This window comes from Centruroides vittatus, unplaced genomic scaffold (assembly GCF_030686945.1).
Source record: "Centruroides vittatus isolate TY-2023 unplaced genomic scaffold, ASM3068694v2 contig_2696, whole genome shotgun sequence".
NCBI lineage: Eukaryota > Metazoa > Arthropoda > Arachnida > Scorpiones > Buthidae > Centruroides > Centruroides vittatus.
The window spans coordinates 446,986-468,185 of record NW_027121716.1 but is presented as its reverse complement, the minus strand read 5'-3'; the positions used below and the strand labels follow the sequence as shown (position 1 = coordinate 468,185).

Genomic DNA, 21,200 nt, shown 5'->3' with positions numbered 1-21,200 from the left:
GCTAAAATCAATGAAGCTAAAAATAAGCTATTTTTAACCTGAAAGAAAACAAAAGAAAAAATAGCTGAACATCAACTACTGTACTTTAGAATTTCCAATAAAAGTTTTAAATTTTTCTTAAATAAGTCATTAAAGTATTATTTATACTATTATTTAAAACAATATTAAAGTGCATCAAATTTTAAAAATTCTTTTGTTTTTCCTAAAAACTTAATGTAACAAAACTATAATTTAATCTAATCTTTTCCTCATAATATAGCTGAATTTCTTTTAATTTTTTATTTATGAAAATATTCATTTATCAGTGATTATACTATAAATGAAGAATTAATTAATGTAATAATAAAATATCTACGTATAGAAATGTATGTTTTCATTTTGTCAAAGAAGAAAAAAAACACCTTATTTAAAGTTATCTTTTAATTATTATATTAAAACTTATTATCTATTAAGCTTGTGATAATGGAATAAAATTTTTAAATTTCCTATAACACAAAATTACATATTAAATAGAATAATTTCTACTTATTATTTTATAAAGTTTTATTACAATAAAATTTGCATCTTATACTATTTTGTTACATAAATTTTTAAATTTATGCATAGATTTTATATATATATATATAATTTGATTTTATTTAATGAAATTTTCAGACTATTTTGTAGCTATAAATGAAAAATTCAGCAGCAGCTGTTAATTTTCATATGGACAACATTTGAAAAATAACAAATCTATAGATTATTTATCACATTTTAAATAGATAAAATTAATTCTAAAGTCGAAAATAAATATTACTTAAGCTTTGTAAAGAAATAATACTAGCAGTATACAGAAAATCTCACATTTAAAAAAATCCTTTATTAAAACAGTACTTTTCTGTTAATGGGACGCCAGTTGTAATTGTAATCTGATGCATAACGGTGTCATTTTATTGACATAATTGAAAAGCACAAGAGTAATAAAAGTCAAGTAGATTTAATAAAACACAAAATAATTAAAACTTGAATAAAATCACAAAGATGGATTAAAACAAAACAAAAAAAATTAAAAGTTGTTAAATTCTTGATCTGCGTTGCATCTTTTTTGTTACGATGTTTGACATCACTTATACTATTAAAGTTTATTTCTATTGAAATGTATTCTAACATAATAAAATAGCAATTTTTTTACACTGTACAGTACTGTATATATTGACTAGTGTCCCATTAACAGAGAAGTACCTTTAAAACATATTAAAGAGCTAATAAAAGTTTAATAGGTTTCAATAGACAAACATATCTAGAAATTAGATTATTTTTAAGCTAGACTTAAGCTAATTTTTTAAAAATTATTATTAGCTTAATTCTAGCCTGAAAATAATTGGTTTTTAGCTATGTTTGGCTAGAAAGCATTTTATTATTTTTAATATACAATAATTTTATCATTATATATTATATTAATACCAATTATAAATTAATTACTTTGAAATATTTCATACTGAATTTTTTTAATAAACTGATAACTTAACACTTTGGATCTTAATTTATTTCTTAAGTTAGTAATTTTAGACTATAAATACACTATATAAAATAATATAAAATACAATATAATTTGCATAAAATTAATCAGTAAATGAAATACTTTATTGAATCTCACAGAAATAGTTCATAATGTTTTGGATCATATTACCTATATAAATAAAATAATTATCAGTACAATATATATTTATATATGAATTTATTGTGAATTTTAATTTTTCACACTTAAATTTCATTTTGTTAATTTAGGCATTATATTTTATTTAATAACAATATTTGCCTTAGTTACTTTGTTACTTAGCATGATATTTATTTGCTGAATTTGTTAAAATTATTGGTAATACAGAGGTGATTCCTATTATTAAATATTTTCATATTGCTCTTATTGTTATCAGAAGTCATAAAAACAACTATATGCAACAGTAACAATAGACATTAAAATTAAGCATATATTATTTTCATAAAAATGCCTAATGATAATAAGGTATATAAAAATTGTCTCATTTAATAATTTTTTTAATATTGGTTACACTTTATATTTGTTCTTTTATCAAAATTTTATTTATTAAATACGAAACAATTATTATAGCATCAATTAAGCAAACATAATTTGGTTAATTTTATGATTTTATAAAGATACTACTTCTAATTATTAATTTATAGCATTTAGTTCTGTTGATACCAAAACATTATTTAATTCAAAAATACAATTACAGTGGATTGTGTAGCATAATCCACTGTTAAACATAAAATACAGATTTTTCAATCCTTTGTAATATCAAATAGAATATCCTTCAAAATATCAGGAAAGCAAGGGATATGATCTTTCTTATTTGTAGTTAGTTAAATACTTTTTCAAGTTTATATATTTTTGTCAAAATACAACTGGAATTTCTGTCCCTATATAAATCTCTGTAAATATAAATGTGGCCTTTAGTAATAGATTCAACTTGAAATATTTGATATCACGGTACCTTTTATTGTTGATCATCAAGATTTTAATTAAATGTTTTTTTATTGGATAGTTATTCTTATTTTAGTCATTTATCAACTATAATTTTCTAGCTTTTCGTATTGTGAGAAATGTATTCTCTTTTTCTATGGCAAATGATAGGCAATGATACGTATCAATAATATCTGAAATTATTTAATGAAAAAGTTGTTAAATGATTAATTTAAAAAATTCAAAAATTATCTTTCTGACCTGATTTAGGTTATATAATAATTCATTACAGGCATATATATAAAAACTATATATTATAAAAAAAGTGCAAAGAGTGAAATCATCGTTCAGAATAAAAATAACAATATTGTATTTTATTTTCACTTCAATTTGAATACGTGATTAATTTTTATTTAAACATCTTAAATATAATAATATTGATAATATACAATCATTCATTAAAGTCCTGTTATGAAACTTTACAGATGTTAAATGATTAGTTTTTCCCCATAAGCATTTTCAATATAAGATACCAATATAATGTTTAGTTACAACATTAAAAAGTAAAAAAAGAATAGGCTAATGCTTTGATTCTATATAATCATTACTGTCAATCAAAAATTTCCATTAAATTATTTAATAAATGTTTGATTATTTAACTTTAATGTTTATATATTATATTTCTAAAATCTTTGTTTGATCATATAAATTTTTTGTGAATGTGTGTATCCTGTAGAGTATGTGTGTCTGTAACATTTAAAATGTTTTTGAATTTATTGTTAAACTCAAATGATTATAAACTTGAAGATTATCATTAAAAGTAGTTGGAAGTGTTTCTTTTTATATTAAATAGTTTGTGGTAAATATTAGTCTTTAATTCAGTTAAAAATTATTAATAAAAGTGAATTAATTATGTATCCAACCAAAAAAAGTATCATTAAAATAAAAACTTAAGAAACAACTGATACTAAATAATAAATAAAATTATGGAAAAAAGGAGAATTGTAAAATAATATCAATATTTCATAATTCCTTGATTTTCATTAAATCTCTAAGACAGTACAATTTGAAAATTTAAATGTATTATAATATAAAACTTTATAGCATATTTTGCAAAAAAAAAAATAATAATAATTTATATTATTATACTACAATTCCAAACAAATTAAAATTTAAATAAAATGATTTCTGCAGTTTCATAACAAGTAAAGCTAACTAGTAAAATTTAGATATAGTTAAAATGATTCTTTTCTAGTAAAATTAGTAATATTAACTAGTATTATATTTAACTGAAAGAATCATTTAACTTTGTTGTTTTTGAACTTTGGATCTCAAAATTCACTGAACCTAAATTCTACAAAATATAACTGATAGATGACTGCATCATATTTATGTTCTATGTAAAGATTATGCTCAATTACAATATGCAATTTCAGACTATAAATAATGAACCAGTCATTGAAATGCTAAGGATGACCTACAATTCTTTTACATTTTTGGTAATTAAAATTGTGGTCTCTCCATTAAACAGAATTCTTATACTAGTAGTGATATAACTTTATCAAAAATTGAATACATTTAACTATTAACTTAAATATAATAATAAACAAACCTAAAGTTAATGAAATTTGTAGATATTAAAAATCCAAGACATCTTTTACTTTTTATATTAGATCTTATTTTCAATAGTAAATTTGTTTGGTATTGTGTTTTCTTTTTTTTCCAATAGAAATGAAAATTAAAAAATATCTATTTATCATTATCATTAAATATATAAATATATCATTAAAATAAAAGATTTATTTTAATGAAAAAATAATTACTTACATAGGATGCCTTGGATCTGGAACACTTCTATTCAAGGAAATTCTATTACTTAGATAAACATTAAATGCAGCTTGATTAAATAATTTATCAGCTTCCTTTTGCTCCTTTTTGCTTAAATGGACAGCAACACCATTCTCACCTAAACCCGGAATAACGTTCATAATATCATCAGCATTAGAAACGATTGGCTTTTCTTCCGGATGTTTTAAAATACCCATATTCATCTGATTTTTTTTGTCACGAGAAGATTTTGTTTGTAGGATACCTAAATTAGATTCACTTTTATGAATATTTTGCTTTAACTCTGAAGCACGTTTGTCCTGAATGTGATTATTCTGTGGGATTTCGTTTTGTGAACTTTTAAATTCGACCACGTGTACTTCGTTCTTTTCATTGACATTTTGCAAATCATTTCGACGAACTTGTAACAACCAAAATAATATACAAATAACAATAGAAAAGATCAGTACTAGTTTCAATAACGTTAACTTACGTCGTCTAAAGAGCATTTTCAGACTTTCATATTTGGTACGTGACTGGAAGGAACACACACAACCCGTCAGACAACAACTTGCATTCCATGTCAATAGAGATTCAGAATAACAGATGATACGACACGTGACAACCACGTTGGCAACTTCCCGCCGGAACTATTTAACGCCCTCTTCTGGACAAAATGATTTTTTCGAAAACATAGAACTATTTTCTTAGCTTTTTTTACTTTAATAGTATTTATAAATACATTAATTTTACAAAGTTTTATTTTAACTTTGTAAGATTTTTATAAGATTTAAGTTTTATTTAACACATTAATATAAATTTTATTAAACAAGTACTGTATTTATAATTCTATTAATAAGTGATATGTTAATTTTTTCTTGATTTTATCAATTTATTATTTTTTAATTTTAACTATTTCCACGGCCAGAAAGAGTTAAAATTAAAAGAGGGTCTTCTAATCATACCCACCGTAGTTTTGGTCACACTCTTCATAGCGGTAACCAGGCCCAACATATCCAGATCAGCCATCTCTAAAACTTTCTGAGTTGATTCGAACTTAAACTCTGATTCTATCAGTCCAACAGTCTGATACCTTTAATTTATCGCCTCGGCATCCTACTATTATTTAAAATCATTCAAAAAGTCAACTGGTGACGGCATGGCAATGTACTGTATTCTTATTATGATGGTCCTGTTCAAAATCCTATTCAAAAACCTATGCGTTCTTCGTTCCTAAAGGTGTGCGCCTATCTACCATTAATAAATTTCTTCACAATGACTATTTTTAATAGCATCAGAAATAATAAATAGATTCCCAACTTTTAAAATTAAAATAAAATACGAGCATGTTCTTAAAATATGCTCAATTATATATTTTAAATAAATTTGTAGCATTTTAAATTAAATATTCAATATATTTCTATAATATCCAGTTAAAATTGTTAATTTTATTTAGTAATTTGAAAGATTTAGTTATAAAAAATCGTAAGAAAAAATTAGAATTTTTAAATTTAACCAATAAAAATGTCGATTTTGCACAATTCAGCTAACTAAATAGAATCAAAATAAACTCATCACGTTAATATTAAAGATTAATAGCGCGTCCAGCCGTTTAATAGGGCTGGACACATCATTGGCCTTGTGGCGAAAGATGTTAGAAAAGCATGCAGTGACTACCTTGCACTGTTTAACCTGACTGCACAACGTAAAATTGACAGATTGCAATAATAACAATTATTAAATCTGTTTTTATTCATTCAAGTTTGACCCGCTTCGATAATCTAATAACAATGCATTAAGATTCATTCTATCGCTACTGAAATACAGTAATCAACAGAGAAATTATGCTAAATTCTTTATTTATCGAGCAAGTTTTAAATTTATTGCAGTAAGCAAAAAGATACGCGTATTAATTTTCAAATAGAATATTTTAAAATATTTGAGTTATCATAAATATAACTTAGTAATACATTAGTTTTATTATACGTTTAACAATTAATTTAATTTTGTGATGTGTCTTAATACTTAACAAAAGAAAAGAAATTAAATCTTTAGTTTTTCTGCCATTAACTTAACTGTATAGAAGGCCAGAGGGCCGAGTGTCAGCCATTCGCTCTGTGGAACCCAGAATCGAACCAAGGCAGTCAAAAATCTTCAGGAATTTTTATGGGCGATCTGTCCCAGATATTGGGCTTCGTCCCTCACCATCCGGTCACCCCTTGATGAGCCGGGTCGAACCCACGATGGGTATGAAAAAAGGCCCTCTTGTTACTCACTGGATGAAAAGAATAAAACGAAAAAAAAAAAAACTGAAATACATTTATATTAGTAATTTTGATCGATAAAAATGAAATAAATTTTGTTCTTCTACATTTACAGTAGTAGATAAAACATAATATGTATTACATATCCGTATTTAAAGGTTGTTATTAATGATAGCAAAATTTGAAAAAAAGGAGGTTATACAAATTAAAGAATTTCATTTCTTAGTTTTTTATTTTAATTATTCTATATCGAAACTTAGAGAGGATGTTTGCTATTTTGTTTGCTCAAATGCCATTTTCAATATAGAATTATAAGTTTAAAAATATTTATAGAAGATAAATTTCTTTATTACATCATAATTTTATAAAATAATAAAATTTTTGAATTAAAATTTTTTGTCTTTTACACTATCTACTTTTGTTCTGACACGATTTTTTTTCAAAACATAAACGTATTAGAAGACATAGAAGTTATAAGCCGCGTATATACTGTATAACTCAAAATGTTCTTCAGCGTATTAAGTTTAGAAATATTTTTAATAATTAAAATTAAATTCATAATTGTATTTATTTGATAAATTATTAAAAACTATAAACTTACCTTAAAAATTAATGTCTCTCTCAGAAAAATTTACCAGTTATTTACTAGCAAAGTGCATTATATATATATATATTTATTTATTTATTTATTTTAACTAAAATTATCTTTATATAGCTGTAAGAATCTTTGCGAGAAAAATAATTTGATATTTTAAAAATATTTGCTGCCTCAGGCTTTAACCCACTCAGTCTATTGGGAAAGATAGCCTTGGGCTCGATGCATCCACGTCAGATCACGAAAATTTCTGGGTTCTGACCTAGTGACTCGATCCAAATATGCAGATTGAAGTGTTACCTTCTAGGCAGGAATAGAGATAGGGATTAGGGATTGAATACGTATATCATAGGTTGGTCTATGGTATGCATGCCCCAAGTGGCACGTCAAAAGAATTTGCCTGGCATGCAACAAAGCTTGCAATTTCGTTAATTATTATTATATAAATTCAATTTATCTTACTTTCCTTTCTTTTTCATTCTGATTTTCTATTCAGTTATCATCTTCATCTCTTCATTCAGTTTTTTTAAAAATTTATTTTAATTAGAATGTATTTAACTTAATTTCTTTATAAATAGTTTTTAAAATTGTTTCGAAACAAACTTTTTAAAAGTTAAATATGCCTACTTTTGGCACGTCGAACTCTAAAAAGTTCGTCTCTCTTGATTAAGCCATCCGATCATCTGCTTTTGAAATATGAGATATTATTGTTTCCAATAATTATAAACATACTTTTGTGCTTCAATATCCCCATTACTGTTGTAATATTCTCAGGGCCGTCGAGAGGAAGAGAAAACTGAGGAGTTTTTCTTGGGCCCGGAGAAAACTTGGGAGGACCGTAGTGATTCCTGCCACCTGTAAAATTAAAGTTATTTTTACTAATAGAAAATAAAATCTTTATGACTGTCTTTTATTAATAAAGAAGCGTTCTAGTATTTCAGTTGTTCGCAAAACAAAAAGACTAAAAGAGACACACCTACCCCGGACCTCATAAAAGTTTTCGACAATCTTGAACATCCTCACAATACTATATAAAACTTGAAAATACAGTACATAGACTTAATTGCGAACGAAGGGTCTCAGTAATCACACTATGTAAAAAGAGGTTTCTGTCAAAGCAACGTCTGTTAATGTACACACACATTTTTAAGTTCACAATTAAAATTTAATTTACTCAAATTTTTAGGTTTCGAAAAATCAATTTTCTTAATATTTACTGTTAGAACCATAAAGTAATATAACGCTTCGTATTATAGGCTATGTATAGAATACACGTTTACGAATTTAAATTCGAATAGGCTATGAACTACAAATATATTTTCTGGTCACCGTATGCAAAGTATCTTAATTTATATTTTTATTTTCTATTTAACATTAAAGTTAATTTACGAGTTAGTTTTTTTTCTTTTTTATTAATCCAACAGTGAGCGCTTGTTGCCAAACCCACAGCAATTCCAAAAAAACAACGAATCCGAATAACAACCTGAACTAGACTGGACCGGACACGATAAAGTTGGAAGTCTCTCCAAACCTTCGCTTTTACGGGAAGGAAAGTTCAAAATAAAAAAGAGACAGGAACTTCTATTAATCGCTGCCCCGAGATGGAATACGTAAATCTCTTATCGTCAGCATACAATGGTATAATACGTCATCTCGCAAAAAAACACGACGACCAGCTTCCCGATAGTCTTTTAAAAAAGTAACCAAGTTTTTACGGCGAACTCGCGAATTAAACGAAAGATCCCAGTCTAAACTTTACCGGTCTTTCCCTACCTTCTTGTTGAATTTTCGTTCGAAATTTTTGCAGTAAATAATTACGACATTTCCAAGACGATAACTGGATACAATAGAATTCCCGAGCTTTACCCCGCAAACGGGAAATACTGACAATATTATGTCCCGATAGGTCAGCCGCATCCAATTTCTTAGATAGTAAATTAACAATATGATCCTTCATGTCTAACTCGTGCGGAATACTATAATTAAACAACATTAAATTGCTTCTGTTGGAAGCATTAACTCGTCTATCGTAGGCAAAGGAGTGTAACTCACCAATGGCGTCCACAGGAATTTGTTGTTGCTGTTCCACTTTGTCTAATCGCGAACAAACTTTAGCAAAGTCAGTTTCCAGTGTCTTTACCAAGGACAATGTTGACTGGTTAGCCATTTCCAAGTTGGCGAGCCTAACTTCGATACACTTCAACTGCATCATTACTGCACTCAAGGTAGACTCCAAATATTGCCGTAAGGATGACATTTCTTCTCTATCTGAATCCGGAGGAGATTGTCTCTTAAAATAATATTCCAATTTTGGATATTTTGCACCGGGATCACTCGGTGAACGATGGTGTTTAATTCCCTTCCGTTCTTCTTGGGTGTGATTTAACACTCCCGGAGGAGTACGTGAAAACATTTCCGAAAAAAGTAAAACTAATAATAGCACAAAATGACACAAAAGCAAGGACGTATCAACTTAAGTGGCAAATCATGTAAAAAAAAAAAAAAAAACACAATAATTTAATATAAAATAATGTTAACAGTTTCTCTTACAAAAAGTCATCAGCAGCGACGGTTACTCAACAGCACCCCCATTCTTTTCTTTTTTATTAATAAATTTATCCAATACCAGAAACTAAGTATTCCATTCCAAGAATAAAATTTTTAATACTAAATTGTAAGAAAAGTAAATTTATTTTATTTTAATAGAATTGGTATAAAATACCCAAGATCCATAAAAAGTTTATCGTTTAAAATCCAAGATAATGGAATGAAGAAGAAATAGGAAATTTATTTATAGATTTACGGTATTTAAATATCTTTAATATAAAAAATAAACTAAAAATAACGTAATTTGTTCATTGTATGAAAGTAATCTTAATAGAAAAATTAATAATAAACTCGTTGGATTGGATTAGATTTGTGATATGAGAAATCACAGGCCTCAATTGTAGGGCTGTCATCTTTCACTCTTCTACCCAGTCATTTTTTATGTAAACAGGTCCTCTTTTTAAAAAAGAAAAGAAAACAAGTCAAATAGAATCTACACGATTGAGACGATGCCTTTAACCTGATATAACCGTGCAAAGTTAAGACTGTTTCACATCATTATTCGAACCTGAATTTTTTTATGGATAGAAAAATTTGGAATAGCGTGATTACTCGGAAAATTCATAAAAACCTACGCAAACTTCGTAAAAATCTATAAACAAACCTAAATTTTTTATTTTAGAATGTCAATCTATTAATTAATTATAAATGTATCCAGGACTTTAGACATAACATTTAGCCTATACTGTAAATACATATTTCTTACATTCAGAAAAAGTACATCTTATATTTTATTGAAAAAGTAATTAATAGATTTGATAAAGAGGTGTTTTAAACAGAACTATAATTAGTTGAACATATAAAATAAATTTAGAATTAATAATCTATTAAATAACAACCGCATTATCTATTTAACGCTTAAAAACAGTGCAAATTAAGATCCAACAATTGCTTTATTACTTATTTTGTTTTTTACTATTACATAAATTATTATATAAATTTTAAATGGAAATTTTATGTGAAGTCAATATAAAAGTTTTTGCTATCTTGGGAGTTATAAGTTCATAATTTAAATGCGAAAAATTAATCTTTCAAAATTAATGATATCTTGTACAAGATATAAGATGTTATCAAGAAATTATTTCAATTAAGATATGTACGATGGTATCAGAAACATCTTAATTAATTAAGTAGATTAGAATCGGTTGTGCAAATATATATCATAGCTACTAATCAATATTATTTAATTACTGATAAATTCATAGATTAATCAATTAATTTAAAATTAAATTAATATTGAACACAATAAAGTCATTATGATCTTATCTAATCTTAAACAAATTTAGATTAGTTTCCAATCAAACAAAATATAGCCTATTAATTCATTAATTTTATGTAATAAAAATTGTCATATGTTATCAATATCTTATTTTCTTCATAATACATACCATAAATTTATTATTTATATTCTTAATAGCTACTTTTAAATAATAGCAAATTTAAAAGTAGCTATTAAGAATATTAATTCTGAAATAGGATAAAAAGCAACTAATAATACGTTTATTATTGTTTTATAAAAAAAATCGATTGAATCTTTATTGATATATACGTGTATGTATATGTATATGTATCAATATATTCTGAAAACGGCGTGCTTAATTGTAATGCGTTGATAGTTCTCTAAAAACTTCGTTAAATTGGATTATTCAAGAAACAATGAACTTGTAGGCCAATCATAATTTTCTCATTTTAGTCTTCGTTATGTTAAAATTGCATCACCTTGGTAAAATATGAATAACAAAGCAGTTTTAAAATATCCCTTTAATTATTTGAAGATGTATAGAGTATGAGTTTCATAGTTGTAGAAGTGTGAAAATCAATGACTATGTCTCATCACATAAATAATTTTATATTCGAAATTATTTATATCATGACTATTGATTTTCAGAATGATTCAAAATCTAAAATGGAAATTATTCACGTAATATATGTAATATATGTTTAATAAAAATTATATATGCTTGGTGTTACGCATATTATTCTATAAGCTTTGATAAATTACTCAAATTACTATATAAATTTTTATTCGATTTAGGTAATCTTTCTATTACAATAGAATATAATATAGTATACTTTTTATATCATAGAATATATTAAACTTTAGTGTAGGCTATACATATACATGGGCTGTATGTGTTATAAGGGTAAGAAACGTTAGTTTAATATAGCAATAAGCCTTCATTTTTCATGATTCCAAATTAACATATCAGATGTCATCACTGCGTATAGTTAATAGAGAATATGAATAACTCTCACGGCCAAACAACTTTTATAATGATGGTCATGCTGATTATAAGGTTGTTGATCCGTTTCGCAGACAGTAAATTACATTCCTCAAAGAGAAATATTTAATTCATAATGAATTCTGGAAAGAGCCGATAAGTTGCAATTATGCGCAGAATATCTCGATGCAGTATCTCGATATCTAGTTTCGAGTCTAAAAATCTGGCTTGCTAATTTCTTCTTCAAATATCATAATCTTAAGAATTTGGCTGACGAGCTGAATATTATGCGAATGTGCATTAACGTCACCAATAAAAAATTTGGATCCAACAGTAATTGATAAACATTATTTAAGACTTAAAAATATCGTCCCTACGAAGCTAGATTTAAATTCTTGCGTGTAGTATCTAGCGTGCAGCAAAATGACGTCAATTTGATGTCACATCCACGCTATCCAAAACTTGCGTAGGGTGGATATGAAGTCAAATTGACGTCATTTTTCTGCACGCTAGACGCTACACGCAAGAAGTTAAATCGAGCTTAATGCTAATCAGATATCTTCTGACTCGTGAGTGGGAATGACATATGCATGTTTAATACGATGTTGCCTCAGAACAGCAGCCTATATTATCATCAGAGCTGTTTCTGTTCCTGGTATTGGAAGTATAATTACGAGTTTCCTGTTCTTTTCAGTTGTAAATCGAAAATTAGTCAATATAAACTGGATTGAGACCCATTTGTAAAAAGAACGCTGTCATATTAGTTTTTGACTTCAGAAATATTGATGTCTGAACTAGTTTAAACGCAAATTTTTGTGACAAACAGAGATTAATATAAAATATTACTTTTTTTTTTTTTTTTTTTTTTTTTGTATATAAGTTATTCTCATAAAGTTCTTTGTTATACGATTTTGCTTGAAATAAATGGTTGAAGAGAACTGCAGAGATATTTTTATAACTATAAACTCCCTTAGTATCTCGCAGTTTGGTTTTTTATTGGTAGACTGCGATGTTTTTATTTTTCATTTTCAACAGGAAATAATAATCTCGCTTTCTACTGATCTTAAATATGAGACGTCAGATGCATATTGTAGAGCTGTTTGCCAATTTTAGCTATAAAAATAAATTTATCATATTAAAAATAACATGATGAGATAAGTATTGGACCTATATCTCTAGATTCTATTAAATGACAAACTTTAATTTTGAATACCGTGTTATTAAGCCAACAAATAATATTTTACTACACTCAGTTTATTTACTTATACTATACTCGGTATGATCCAAAAGAGGATGTTGAAGACAAGCGATGCGTACTGTTAAATTTGTCTTAGTATTTAAAGCAACAAAATTGATTGTTTTTGATACGTAGGCAGCGCCGGATTAAGCGTCTAGCGGGCCCTAGACAAAATTTAAATTGGGGCTCCATATAAATAAGTTGTTTGTAAACAAATCTTAAATAATGTCACTTAAAATTTTTATTAATAATAGAGAATACAAACACTAATACAATAATAATTGTACAACAAAAGAGTTTCTGGTACAATGAGAAATGTACAGTTCAGTAAGACTCCGCTTAACGCGGGGGATGCGTTCCTAGACGACAAAGCGCTAAGCGAAACAGCGTTAAACGAGACCACTTTAACAGAGTAAATAGGGATAGGGGAACACGCGACCAAAAAATAAGCAATTTTACTATAATTTTAAGTTATTTTTATATAAATTTTCGCATAATAATATATGTTAAATAACATAAACTTGTTTTTTGCGATGAAGTCCTGTAGTTTCATTGGGCGTTTTCTTTTTCTTTCCTTAAGCAAATGTCGGTTGCAGAAGATCGCATCAAAAATGCCTCGTTTTGCTTTGGCACTCCTATCAAAATCTGGATCATTCGCTACAATTTGATCAACGATTTCGGTTATCGTTACCAAACTTTTCCTAAGGAAATTTGTAGCAAGTTCTTTGGTTCTTCGTCTTCAGAATCTCTATTTTCCAGTTCTAAACGAATTCCTTGTTCTGCCAGTTCTTGAAGTCGTCGTTGGTAAGGCTTTTACCAGAGACCTGCAGTAACTCCCCAATATCCTGCTGTGTACATCTGTATCCATTAAGTTGACAATTTTGTCAACCTAACGATACAGCGATAGACTCTTCTCGATGAAAATTCTTGGATACCTCCAGCCGTTATGGCTGGAGGTATCCAAGAATTTTCATCGTTTCTCCACACTCCGTTCATGCATTTATCAGTTAATTCTTGCCAAGAGAAGTCGGTATTTCCTATGGCATCCATGATGTTATATTTTTTCCAAAATTGAACAAAACAACATAGATTTAAGGAAAGTACAGCGCTACGACGAATTGCCACCTTTTGCTGATTGGTTCGTGTTTGGGAATAATTGTATTATATATGAATCAATGAAATACCGCATTAATTTGAATCAGCATAAATTTTGAGCGTTTTTTAGGCGTCGAGCAGACCGCGTTATATTGAATCAGCGTTAAGCGGGGTCTTACTGTATATAATTTTAGCCATTAATCAGCCTTTCAAATATTTAAAAGTTTATGGATTTTCATTTCAGAAAATTGATCAATCTAGCCGTTTGAGAGTGTATCTTTAGTAAGCATTGTTAAAGACAGCCTTTCCTGTCCTATCAAATTTCTTAAATAATTTTTAACTCGTTTTAAAACAGAGAAAGATTCGTCACTGAAGCCGGGCCCCTCCGAATTACGGGCCCTAGACATTTGTCTAATTTGTCTATTGGTTAATCCGGCCCTGTACGTAGGGGTTACTATAGCATCACGTGCGTTTCCTAGATACGCCCTTATTGTCCATTACAATGAATATAAAGCTTTACTGTGTATAACCGATACTGAAAGTGAACAAACAATGATAACTTGCACAAGAGCGGTTAACCAAAGATATCAAACAGACCATCATTCTAATATACAGAGGAAAAAAACGGAGATAGCAGAGTCAAATAAATTTCAAAAACAATAGAGCTACTAATAAACAAATTAGATAAAAACAACTCTGGAATGTCCTTGAGAATTGAATGAAGTTTTTTGTTCTTTTGAAGGAATAATAAAGTGATTTGTTTAAACTTATGGACGGAATCACAATTTCCATTATAACATGTGGGTTAACATATCCTAGATAAAGCCAACAAAGATGAAACTTGGATAAAGTAAATAATCGAGTAACCATCAATGAAAAGAACTTTAATGTGAAATGCAATTAGTATTCTATCATTAATTTGCCATTGCATTCTCTAAGGCTCATTCTGATAGAAAATATTTAGGCTAAGTATCGCACGGTTAGAATAAGATTAAAATGCAAATTTATTCACGCGTTTGATCTAATAATAATAATTATAAGAAAAATAGTTTTCATCAATCATTATATGCTGGAAATACCTGTCAAATCAATGCCAAGTAATGTTATAAAGTTTATGAAAATAGCAATAAGGTTCCGTGAATAAATTCTCGCTTTTTATATGCTTTACGTATTCAGAATATGAATTTTAATTTTTTACGGATGCCAATAACGAAACGTACAGTACATAAACATATTATTTAGTTAATATAAATATTGCATGTTATATTATAAAGAAAATAAATAATATTTTTGTGTTTGCCTACAGGCCATATATTCATTTAATTAATAAAATCAAAATATTACTTTAACGAATTGGTAGTCATGTATGCTAAATATTATAAAGCGAAAATTATACTGTAATTTAGAAAAACTTTGCACTGTATAACATCTACAGTTTCGTTGCTATTAATACTTTAGAATTAAAAAATAATTGTTCGAAGGTCTTTAAAATCCATTTCAACGTATTTTCTTATAAGAATTTATATCTTATATCAAAAGTAATTTCATTACATTACAAAAAACTTAAATATAAATTTTCTTGATATTTTCAGATAATAATTAAAGGCCATCGATTCAAGCCTATATAATGTAATTAGAAAATAGCATTTATGATAAAAACCTTTTTATCGCTGATGTATAAAACAAAGAAAAAAGTTATTCTACCAAATTATCTTTCATTTATTTATTTATGTTATTTATTTATATTTATAATATTTATTATTCACGTTATTTATACGAACTTAATAGGCATTACAACCGATTTTTCCTTATTATTTTAAATTAATATTTAAAGAAGTCTAATTTAAATGTTTATAAATATCGAGGTAATAAATAATAATTTACCAAAATATCAAGTTTTGCATATTAATAATTAAATGCTAAGAAGGCTAAAATATTTAAATATTATATCTTAAATATTTGAGTAATTAGACAATGATAAAGCTTATTCAATACGGAAAAACAAAACTATAGTCTTAAAATTGCCTTTCTTAGGAAGAAATTTATCTTAAATTTTGGACAGAATATAGAATAACATTGAAAATAAAGCCACAACAAAATTAAAATTATTTATAATTTTAAAATTTAGAATTATAAATAATATAACTTATATATTAAAGAATTTGGTATTATATATTATATATAATTTTTTAAAATAATCATCTACTAGACACCTTTTGATGTCTAGTAGACAATTATTAAAGAAAAGAAAATATAATACATATAAATATACAGTACCATGATCACAAGTTTAAGACGTGATCACACCAAGATTAATCAGCAAAAAGGACGAAAAAATTACCGTTAGATGTTAAATCTTTTAATTATAAAAATTATAATTCGTGAGATTTAATTAATAATTTGTTCAACTGGATTGCCTGAAGGCGATAAGAATAACCTATCGAAAGTACTAGCCAATAATTTTGTATATTATGAATCATAATTTTTATAATTAAAGAACTGAACATCTAAATACACGATGCCATTTTTGATATGTTCTGCCATAACAAATAATGTTAATATTTTGAAAAAATATCATTAATACATTATATCTAAAAATTAAAAACTTGACTGTAGTAGAGTCTAACAGTATAAATAAAGGTTTGATTATCGTTTGTAAAGCAAAGGTAATAATGGATATATTATTAGTAATAATATCTGCATTTAAAATGTCATTTACTACTATATCTAGTTATTTAAAATAGGGATCTTGTATCTGTAAATCAATATCGATAAAATGGGCGTAATATAAAGCTACGGATCTTGATATATCAAAGACAAATTTTTTTTATAGATAGTGTAATAAATATGAGATAGTTAATACATTAAAAAAATATATTTTTTTCGTTTAATCAGAGAATGGTTCATAGAAGAATGAGAGAATGGAATGATTACATCTTTAACGATTCGAAGGACTGACGAATAAATGGGACAAAATTTGAGAATGGAAAGAAAAAGTTCAAAACACGAAAAATGGTATTCGCATTATTATTATTCTGTTTCAATATAATCAAGGTCTATAAACAATTACTTGATTTTAATCTATAGATAATTACAGTTGAAGCTATGCTAATGAATCAAATTCAGTGAAGAATATTGTGGTTAGGAATTTTTAAATAATATTAAAAAAATATTTTAGCATTATTTACAATTTCCTGTTTTAAAAAAATAACACATTATATCTTAATATATTATTTAGGAATATTTTCATAGACTATGTCATTGATTACAGGTCTCTCCCACATACAAGACATCGTGCTTAATCGCATTGCGTTTGCACTCGGATTATATATTTTATATTGAAGATAATTATATTTATTTGTATTTCAATGGTCGAAGCGTAGTGAGAGACCTTGCAGCAGTCTTAGTGTGGGAATACCAAGTGGTACAGACCCGCAATCTATAGAAAAAGATCACTTTTTTCTTCGTTCTTTTCTGTGGGAAAGTTTCTATATTTTCAGATATCTTACTGATAATGATTTAGTTCCTTTTTTTATTTCCATTAAGAGCATTGAATGTAAAAATAGATCATTAGAATTATAGAGAATCAGCGCGCGACGCGACGTGGCAATTATGCGCGCTGTTTCGCTCTTCAAGTATAATGGCATGCTATGGAGAAAAATAAATTAAATCTTATTATTAAATGTTTAGACTTTTTAAAAATTATACTAAATTGTCTCGTTACTTTTCCTGTAAAATTTTTAATGCGTAAAAAAGTGAGTTGCATATTATTAAAACATATCCTAGTTATTTTTATTATTTAATTGGTATAATTATCTTATTTAAAATATATATTTTTTAATAGTCTTGAATTATATTAGTAAGCATGACTTAACTTTTCCTCAGTACAACTTACATTCAACAAATTTTTCGATGTAATTACATTCATTAACATTTTAATATGAATTAAAAAAATAATCACAACAGATGGCGCCAAATACTTTATATAATTATTAATATATAAATACAATCAATAATTCAATTATAAATACATTTTTATCCTGAAACTATAATTTCTGTCGAATGAAAATATATTTGAAATATTAAAATAAATTTTAAACAATTATAATTTTGTATTATCAATTATCTAGATAGTTACTAATTGATGTAATTTCCAACAGATGGCGGGATATCAAAATTTTAATCATCCGTAAAGTGGCTGTGACGTCAAACAACAGCTGCTAACAATGCTAACTTATTAAAATGTTCTCAGACCACGCCGATGAAGCGATTTAATAAAAATAATGCAAAAGTAAGTAAAAATATTAAAATAATTACAAATCGTCTATATAATACAATTAATATACAGTACTTATATTTACTAAGTAATTTTGTTAAGGTAAATTATATGAATAATACTGTATAACACAAAAATATGGAAATATGTAAAAACTTTTAAATACCAAGAAAGTAAACTTTGTTAAATAATTTTTATACAATTTTTTGAATTATGTAAGATCTGATATTAATTATTTTCCTTTATAAATAAATTATGCGACGAAACATAATTCTTCCTTTTACAAGTTGTGATAAAATAGTTTTAAAAAATAATCGGCGGTTTAAATCGAAAAAAAAAGTTAATAATAATTTAATTTTAATTAAAAATTACATAAAAATAAGTTTAAAAAAGTAACTTATAGATGTTAATATCGCTCCAGGCACTTTTGAACATCGTAAAACCGGTAAAGAGAAAAAACGCTAACGAGATGAGATTAGCCACCTAACCGATTTAACGATAACGTTTTTGCTCCCGTTACTCAAATTATCCGCACTTAGACGGTCAAAGTATTACCATTGGTCAATCTGAAAGTATTTTGGGGAGTGGCTTAAGAAAGTAGACCGTTTCTATTATCAGAAGTAGAAATGTCGACTCGTTTTCCTATCATGAAATTGGGTAAGTAATTCGATTTTAAAATAATTTTTAAATATCGTCGTATGTTTTCTTTAACATTTTATCGTCTACTCGGCGAATGACGTCACGACGACGTAATCGATATTCGTAGTTGCTAGTGATCGAGACGTAAGTCTAAATACGTTAATAATAACGTTATTATTTTATAATATGTAAATAATTAGTTTGTGATTTTTATTAATTTTAAAATATATCGAGTTATTTTAATATAACGTAATACGATACGAAAAGTCCGGAGACGTCAACCGGCGAAGTGCCGGTTGAAAGTGAAAAATGCCGCCAAATATGGTGTTAATTATGCAAATTGATGTGTAATTTGATTTGTCTGTTCGATGTGACATTGTGATTATGCGAGATAACCCATTATAAGGTTTGTTGTTGATTAATGTTTAAAGTTTGAGAAGTATGTCATACCTGTTGTAGGAAATTTCGTAGGTTTTTCGATTATTCGTGCGATTAGACTTTCTATAGTGAAAGTCTAACCGCACGAATAATCGAAAAACCTACAGAATTTACTACTTGTGAGTTAATCGTCATGTAACTGCTTCAAAATTAAGTGCTTCTTACGTAACCTTAATGAAAAGGTATGAAATTCGATTATATCGAGGCACGAATAATCGATTTTTACACCTTTTTATTACATCACACCGATATCTTTTTTTTTCCAGTTTTTATGGCTGTAGTATCAAATTCTCGATCTCGTCTTGAAAGTATAAATTTGTCTGAACGTTGGAAAATGCGAGAAATTTTGTTGACAGGTAATTTGATTATCTAGCCTCTTTTCTTACAACCGGATAATCAGATTTTACAGTTCTCGTAATTCGATTAATCGCACATTTACAAAAGTGGTTTGCTTCTGTACCAAAGTAAATCTTTATTATTCATTTTAAAGTATTAAAGTTTAGAAATTGAATTAAAGATGAGTCGTGTAATTCGATTAATCGTGATAGTTTTTTTGTTTTAAACAAGCTATTATACGAATGAACGTATAAAATTAGATTAATCATGCTCACAACAAATTGTCTCAAAGCCATAGTAAATTCTGATTAACCGTACAGTTATCATTTATTATATTGAATATCCTTTACACTTAACTTCTCGAGTACGGATTATGAAGTTAATTATTGTTTATTAGAGAAGCCAAATATTTTGTCGCAGTTGTGTCTCTGTTGTGGTCGTCATATTTGTATTGTAGACGTTGTTCGATTAATAGTTTTAAAAATAGAAATAAAATTTTCGTTAATTTAATTATGTTAAGGCTGAAGTAAATGAAATAAAGTATATAACACTTAAAATTCTATTGTCTGAACAATAAAACTAGTAAATACATTAATTAAACATGCATCAAAATGTGATTAATTTATGATAATGATGATCCTTTTTATATCTAGTTTATAGACTTTATTACTATCTTTGCATTGCTTGGGGGAAGCGAGACATTAACTAAAGAAATTTTATTAACATCAAATAAATAATTAGATTGATCAATGTTTATAACAAATAATTAAAGTTTTAAGTACAAAAAAACTGTTAAAAACTCACTAAAAATACAAACAGGTAATTCAGTACGCTGCACCATTCAACGAATTAATTATGATAATTTCACAGTTTAAAAAATACTTTGTTTTTTTAATGTTTAGTTTTGAGTAATAAATTAATTTGTCGTTCGTTCTTTTTTTTTTTTTTTTTGCTTTTTTGTTGTTATAATTATAAAATTTGTAGTGGACTGGATAGTCAAGGTTAAAGATCGAATTAACTCAGTGAAGAGGGTTGTCAAGAAGCTTGAATAATTTATTATTTCTTATCGTTAAATTTGCAAATTAAAAACTTGTTTTCTTAGAATCTTACAAGGTAAAAAATGTTTAAAAAATAATTTTAAAAAAAGCAGAGGGTGTTATAAATTACTTGAATATTCACCTTATCTAAAATTAACTATATTGC

At 26.8% G+C, this 21,200-nt stretch overlaps 1 protein-coding gene across 1 annotated transcript in view; it reads right to left on the bottom strand.

The window, feature by feature from the left end:
* Positions 1 to 4,937, bottom strand: part of Pgant1 (Polypeptide N-Acetylgalactosaminyltransferase 1) — a 39,604-nt gene extending 34,667 nt beyond the window's left edge. The window contains exon 1 of the mRNA XM_067266205.1: positions 4,289 to 4,937. Within this exon, the coding sequence (XP_067122306.1) occupies positions 4,289 to 4,797 (509 nt within the window). The 5' untranslated portion in view covers positions 4,798 to 4,937. The remainder of the gene's footprint in view (positions 1 to 4,288) is intronic.
* Between the last annotated feature and the right edge of the window lie 16,263 nt (positions 4,938 to 21,200).